Below are 6,249 nucleotides of genomic sequence, written 5' to 3' on the forward strand. Positions count from 1 at the left end.
GCGTGCAACCTGCTATTTCATCCAGCCGTGGGCCCAGGCCCAAGCCAGAGCCCGCCCCCGGCCCATTCTAGTGAAGTCTTTGAATGATGCATCCAGTCCTTTCTGGCCCGCTGTCCCCAGCTGGGTTTTCCATCAGACCTCAGACCTGGCAAGGAAGTGAAGTCAGGAGTAGTGGTGTCTGGATTGCGGCGGCTGTTGACCCCAGGGCAGGGCTACCCACCCCCGCTCCCCTCTCCAGTCCCCCTCCCCCGCCCGCAGCCCAGCCCTGGTCCCTGGACTCCCAGAGCCACCTATAGGCTACTGCAGGAACTGCTGTTGGGCGGGAACTTCCCAGCCTGGCTCCAGGGGGCGCTCTAGACAGCTTTTTAACCGGAAGGTCTTATGGACCCCAGTGGTCCCCAGCCCATTCCCTTGTGGATGGTTGGGAGCACTGCTCTGGAGGATACAGGAAGGAGGAGAGAGGGGAAATGTGGTGATGGGGAGGGCCCTGGGTTGGAGGTCTGGAGATGAGACCCCACTCTGCTGGGCCACCAATTCCCTGGGAATCTGTTTAACTCCTAGGCGCAGCCGTCCCACTAACACAGGGTGTGGTGTGTGGGATGATTATTAAGGTCCCCTCCAGTTGGGGTAACCAGTGCATCTTGGGAAATCCTTCAGCCCTGCATAAACCTAGATGATTGGTCCCCTATTTCTGATTCTAGCCAGTAGGGAGACCCTAACATCACTGAGGATTTGAGTGCATATCCAATTTCCAGCATGTGTTGGTCTAGAAGGCCACCTAGTCTCTCTGAGCCTCAGTTTTCTTGCCTGTTAAATGGGAATAACAACCATGCTTACCTCACAGAACTGTTTCAGGGGTAGACTTGGTTACATTTTAATGTTTGCTTAGTGGCCAATCCAAGCCCAGCCCAGAACAGTGCTTGGTGATGTTTTGATGGGGAGGAAAAAGCCATAAAAAAACAGAAAGGCTGGACGTGGTGGCGCATGCCTGTAATCCCAGCACTCGGGAAGCTGAGGCAGGAGGATTATTGTGAATTTGAGACTAGCCTGGATTACAAAGCAAGCTCAAGGTCAACCAGAACTGCATAGTAAGACCCTGCCTCAAGAAAAAAAGGAAGAAAACAAAAAAAGACCTGGCTATCAGCTTGAGTTTGCTACATGGTAGCTGTCCATGGCTTTGAACAAGTGAGTTATTCTTTCCGAGCTATGAGTTCCTTAACTGTAAAATGGGAATAATATAAATAACTTTAGCTGTTAAATGGGTGGGAAAAAAATCACAAGATTGGACTTCAGGGGAAAATATGTTCAGTCTCTGTTAACTACAGCCCACATTCTTCACAAATGTGTGCTTTTTAAATGTGTATGGTACTGGAGATTAAACCCAGGGCCTTGCACATGCTAGAAAAATACTATGAAATCTATACTTCCAATTGTACAAATCAAACATACATTCTGCATTTTGAAAAAGTTAAACTCTTTTTGGATAAGAAAGATGTCCTTTTAGGGGCCACTCCTGTCTTTTGTCGTCAGATTTATAGATGTGTTTCCTCTGGGGGAGACGTCCCTTTTCATCCCCTGCACGGGCCCCTGGTTCTGTCCACTCATGCCCTCTGCTGTCCCCCAACAGGCGGGAGACCTTTGATTTTGATGATGACTGTGACAGCCTGACGTGGGAGGAGAACGAGGACACGCTGCTGCTCTGGGAAGATTTTACCAACTGCAACCCGAGCATCGACCTGCAGGGCGAGGTGAGCCGGGGCCGCGGGCTCCCCGCCACCGTGACCCCCTAGCCCACTCTGTTTTCCCCTTGGAGCCCTCACCACCCAGCTCATCTGTCCTTTTTTTTTTTTTTTTTTGGGTTTTTGTCTGGTATCGGGAATCGAACTCACGACCTTGAGCTAGGCAGGCGCTGTGCCACTGAGCTAAACCCCCAGCCCCCAAAATCTCATCTGTCCTTTCTGTGCTGTTTCCCCAGCAGGAGGAAAACTTGGGCAACCTGATCCACGAGACCGAATCCTTCTTCAAGACGAGAGACAAGGAGTACCAGGAAACAATAGGCCAGATCGAGGTCAGGCTCAGGCCGTGGAGCCCCTGGAGAGGTCCCTAGTAGAGAACCCCTTGTTGAGTGCCCCTGTGAGCCTCAGGTGGTGGAGTGAGGCAAGCAGAGGCCCTGGGGACACAGCCTTCTTATGGTCTTAGTTTTCTAATCTATAAACTGGAGGTGTGATCCCTGCCTGTCCCAGAGCTGTTTTTTTTTTTAATTGTTCATTTGAAATGATGACCCTGGAATAACCAGAGACATTTTAGTGATATTAAATGATGCTAGGCACTGGGCAACATGTTACAGTTACACCCTTCTAGTATCCTTACTTCTACCCCTGCAGTAGGGACCATGCACCATTTTATAGAGGAGGAGATGAGGTGAAAAGGGACCAAGTGACCCGCCCCAGGCCTCCCAGCAAGGAAGCAATGTTCAAGCCAATCCACTGTGGCCCCAGAGGCTGTGCCCCTGACAGTTGTGTAACTGAGAATTAATGTTCTTATCATGCTGGGCAAAGACGAGGCTGGGGGAAATACCATTTGGCAGAGGAGAAGGGTCAGAAACACGAAGGAGACTTGAGGATTTCTCTGGTTGAGGCCACACGGAGGAGCCCAGTGAGGCTGTGCAGGTGGGAGGTACCAGAAGTGGGTGGGGCTTACCAGGATGGGTTGCTGGGTAGCCACACCCCTTGCCCAACAGCTCTTCAGAGAGCAGGGGGGCTTGATGTCCAAGAGGCAAGATCCTGAGGGCATGGTGGCTTCGATGGTGCCACCGCTGAGGAAGTGAGGAGGGAGGTTGCTCAGGACTCTGCCGGAAGGGTGGCTCGTCCTCACCCTTGTTCCCTGTTGGCTCCTCCCAGCTGGAGCTGGCCACAGCCAAGAGTGACATGAACCGACACCTGCACGAGTACATGGAGATGTGCAGCATGAAGCGGGGCCTGGATGTGCAGATGGAGACCTGCCGCCGGCTCATCAAAGGCTCTGCGGACAGGTACCTTGCCTGTGCTCCTGGGAGTCAGTGGTGGAGACCTTGAGGGGTACTTTCTGGGGCTGCACTTTATAGCCTGGCCATGTTCTGTCTTCCCAACCCATCCATCCATCCATCCATGCATCCATCCATCCATCCATCCATGCATCCATCCATCCATCCATCCATGCATCCATGCATCCATCCATCCATCCATCCATCCATCCATCCATCCATCCATCCATGCATCCATGCATCCATGCATCCATGCATCCATCCATCCATCCATCCATCCATCCATCCATCCATCCACCCAGGGAATATTAGTACACCTGCTGTGTACTAGGAGACTTACATATCTAACCTCTGGGAATTTCCCCAACAACTCTGCCTCCATTGTTTCAGCAGGTAGTTGTTGAAGGCCTACTGTGTGTAAGACTATGAGGATCTGGTGATGAACAGCCAGAACCTCTGCCCTCGTGGAGCTTATGCCCCACCTTGTGTGGAGCTGCGGAGTGGGAGAGGCAGGCAGGAGACTTCCCCGCTGTTTCTTAAATGGGCTCCCATCTATCGACAGGCAGAGCTTTCCCTTCCTTCTTTCCTGTCCTCCATCCCAGGGTCAGGTGGGTCTGTCGCAAGGAAAAAACTGATGTGTATCAGGCATGGCACACAAGGACAGAGCCCTGCCATCCACACACATAGCCTTGCTGGGGGACAGACACATTGGTAGTAGAGTAAGTTAGCATCTGGGGAATGCTTTGCACAAGCCACACATGTATGACCATCTTCCTATGCAAGAACCAATGGGGTAGGGGCTTGGCTCACCCTGTTCTACCTTAACTCACAGATCCCCCAGGACACACTGTTTGCACAGGCAGGTGGACAGCTTGCCCAAGGCCCCCAGCCACTTGTGATAGAGCCGGAACTGCAATGTAGTGCTGCTAACCTCCACCCTTTGTGCTCTGAGTTATTTGGGGGTGTACCGAGCATCTTCTGTGTGCCTGGACTTGGGTTGGATCATGTCAGGATTAGAACCAAGCCTGATCCATGACCACTGCTCCAGAGGAGCTTTCTGCCTGGAGACTAAGTAGAACCTGGGGCAGAGTGTCCCGAGAGGTCTAGGAGGCCACAGGTCAGGTGTTATCCCTTAACAATACGTAAGAGGACTTTGTTTGTGTCTCTCAGATCAGCCAGGACTTCCAAAAGATTAAAGGCTGCTAAGGAGAGAAGCCAGGGTGGGAACCCTCTGAGGGTGGACCTCACAGGCATGGCTGCTCAGCCTTCCCGCCCTTCGCCCCTCTGAATATCCCCCATTCTCCTGTGCTTCCCAGGAATTCACCGTCACCCAGCTCTGTGGCCAGCAGCGACTCAGGAAGTACAGACGAGATCCAGGATGAACTGGAGCGGGAAGCAGATGTCGAGCCCATGGTCAGCTGATGACGGAGGCCCCTTGCGCCTAGTGGTGTTAGTGGTGGGGCCCTGGCCCCCTCGCTGCACTGGGCCAGGAAGGCTCCTCGCTCATAGACTTCCTCTGCTCTCCTTCTCTGGAAGCGCTGAGGGACTGCTGCTTCCTTCCTTCTCTCCGTCCACACCGCCCCACCACTGACCAGTGCCCCTTCTCCATCCGCCCACCTACCCACCCACGGAATGGTGCTGTCAATTTCTATTGTTCTCCACGTTACAAATGCAGACTTCTGTCCGGACGATGCAGTGTTAACTGTGCCTTCTCCCTTATGCTGAGCCACTTTGAGCTCCAAAGAATTATTCCTAGCAGGTGTTTTTATACAAAACTCTAAGGCGAAGGCGGGACCTGGGTGTGGCATCAGGTGGTTTTCTACCCTCCCACCTGCTCCTGATTGGCCATGAGCTTTGCCCTTCCTTCTGCTGGCGTCGGCGCTGGCGCTGGTGCTGGCGCTGGCTGACTCCACGCTTGGGGTGATCTGCCAGTCGTTACCTCCAGCCCTGGGTGGGGGCCTCTCAAATTTTCTCACTCTCTGGAAGAGAGAAAAGTGGAAGGAAAGGAGGGAAGACCAATTTTTATTTTCTTTTTCGGATTTAGTGGCAAAGTGGAGGGATAAGGTACTGTGGGGGAGTAGGTGGAGCCTCACTGTGTTTAAACTACTATGCAAAAAAAACAAAAACAAAAACAAAAAGCAGCTTGCCTTATATCATTGTGGAAGGCAGGCCCTCTTCCAGGCTCTTGGTTTTTCCCCTGGGGCTGGGAGGGAGGCCAAGGTTCCGACGATCGATCGCTCTCTTGCAGCCTCCCTGGTGAGCACTGGCTGGGGAGGGGTCTGGTTAATAATAAGGCTGATCTCGTGGGCTGCGCTCCTGCAGGGCCCGGCGCACCTGACTGCTCGCTTTCTTTGGGACCTTTGTGGGTTTGGGGTGTGGGTGGGGGTCTTTTATCGTCCTGATGACTTGATGTTCTCCCCTCCCTCTCTGGTCAGCAATAAGGGGCTTTACAGCTGTCATTTCTCTGTGAGAAAGTCTGAAGAAGCCCAGCCTGGTACCACTCAGTCCCCGGTGGAGTTCAGAGGGGAGCACCAGCCCGTCGCCGCCGTGGTTCTCCACTGTCCCATGGTCACCGGCTATTGGTGCTGACAGCAAAGAGATTGGCAAGCGGGGGGCGGTGGAGGTGGCCACTGGTGGCTCAGAGATGGCTTGTGTAGGAGCTGAGGGAGTGCCACCCTCGTTCCCCTCGGGGACACACACGAGCCTCTTTCTGTAATTCATCTGACCCCTTGGGAGTTCATCTGAGCCAGTATCTCCCCTGTGTTGAAGGGTCTTGTGTTGAGAACACCACCAGATCTGAGCTGGGAACCAGGCCGGCAAGCAGGCTTTGCTTTTTTTTTTTTTTGTCTCCTCTTTCTTCCCTTTTTGGGCCCACTACAGTGGAGTGAATGACCATGTGGGGTTTTGTTGGCCGAAGAGCTCCCTCTGGAGGTCAGAAGAGCAAAATGTGCTTGAGGACCAGAACTCAGTACCTGCCAGTGTGGAGGCCCAGTGGGTGCTGGGCCGGAGGGGTGGCGGTCTCCTGCCTTCCCTGTGCAGGGTGCCACTGATCTGTAAGGGCCTTCTCGCTCTCCCTGTTTTGCATTTTAAAACCATTGTATATAATATTCACATATATGTATATAGAGAGAATGAGAATGTATTGGTGACCGTGTGATGTAATTTATCAGAACTCCGTGGCCTTTCTCATGAGTTTTCCCCCGTGTTTTGTTTTGTACTGCTGGGAA

At 52.9% G+C, this 6,249-nt stretch overlaps 2 protein-coding genes across 4 annotated transcripts in view; one reads left to right on the top strand and one right to left on the bottom strand.

The window, feature by feature from the left end:
- Iffo2 (intermediate filament family orphan 2) overlaps nt 1-5,142 on the top strand; it is a 37,767-nt gene extending 32,625 nt beyond the window's left edge. Inside the window, exons 6-9 of one of the 2 annotated variants that reach the window (XM_005409799.2) lie at nt 1,628-1,748; nt 1,979-2,068; nt 2,901-3,031; nt 4,339-5,142. In XM_005409799.2, coding sequence (XP_005409856.1) covers nt 1,628-1,748; nt 1,979-2,068; nt 2,901-3,031; nt 4,339-4,444 — 448 coding nt within the window. In that variant the 3' untranslated portion in view covers nt 4,445-5,142. Of the gene's footprint in view, nt 1-1,627; nt 1,749-1,975; nt 2,069-2,900; nt 3,032-4,338 lie in introns of both variants that reach the window. The other variant, XM_005409798.2, reaches the window with a different exon arrangement.
- Nucleotides 7-6,249, bottom strand: part of LOC106147203 — a 10,923-nt gene continuing 4,680 nt past the window's right edge. The window contains exons 2-4 of one of the 2 annotated variants that reach the window (XM_013507403.1): nt 4,854-5,001; nt 2,701-2,939; nt 7-145 (exon numbers count right to left, since the gene is read on the bottom strand). In XM_013507403.1, coding sequence (XP_013362857.1) covers nt 140-145; nt 2,701-2,939; nt 4,854-5,001 — 393 coding nt within the window. In that variant the 3' untranslated portion in view covers nt 7-139. Of the gene's footprint in view, nt 146-2,075; nt 2,940-4,853; nt 5,002-6,249 lie in introns of those variants that run through there. The other variant, XM_013507402.1, reaches the window with a different exon arrangement.

This window comes from Chinchilla lanigera, unplaced genomic scaffold (assembly GCF_000276665.1).
Source record: "Chinchilla lanigera isolate Chin_1 unplaced genomic scaffold, ChiLan1.0 scaffold00126, whole genome shotgun sequence".
In the NCBI taxonomy this organism is placed as follows: Eukaryota; Metazoa; Chordata; class Mammalia; order Rodentia; family Chinchillidae; genus Chinchilla; species Chinchilla lanigera.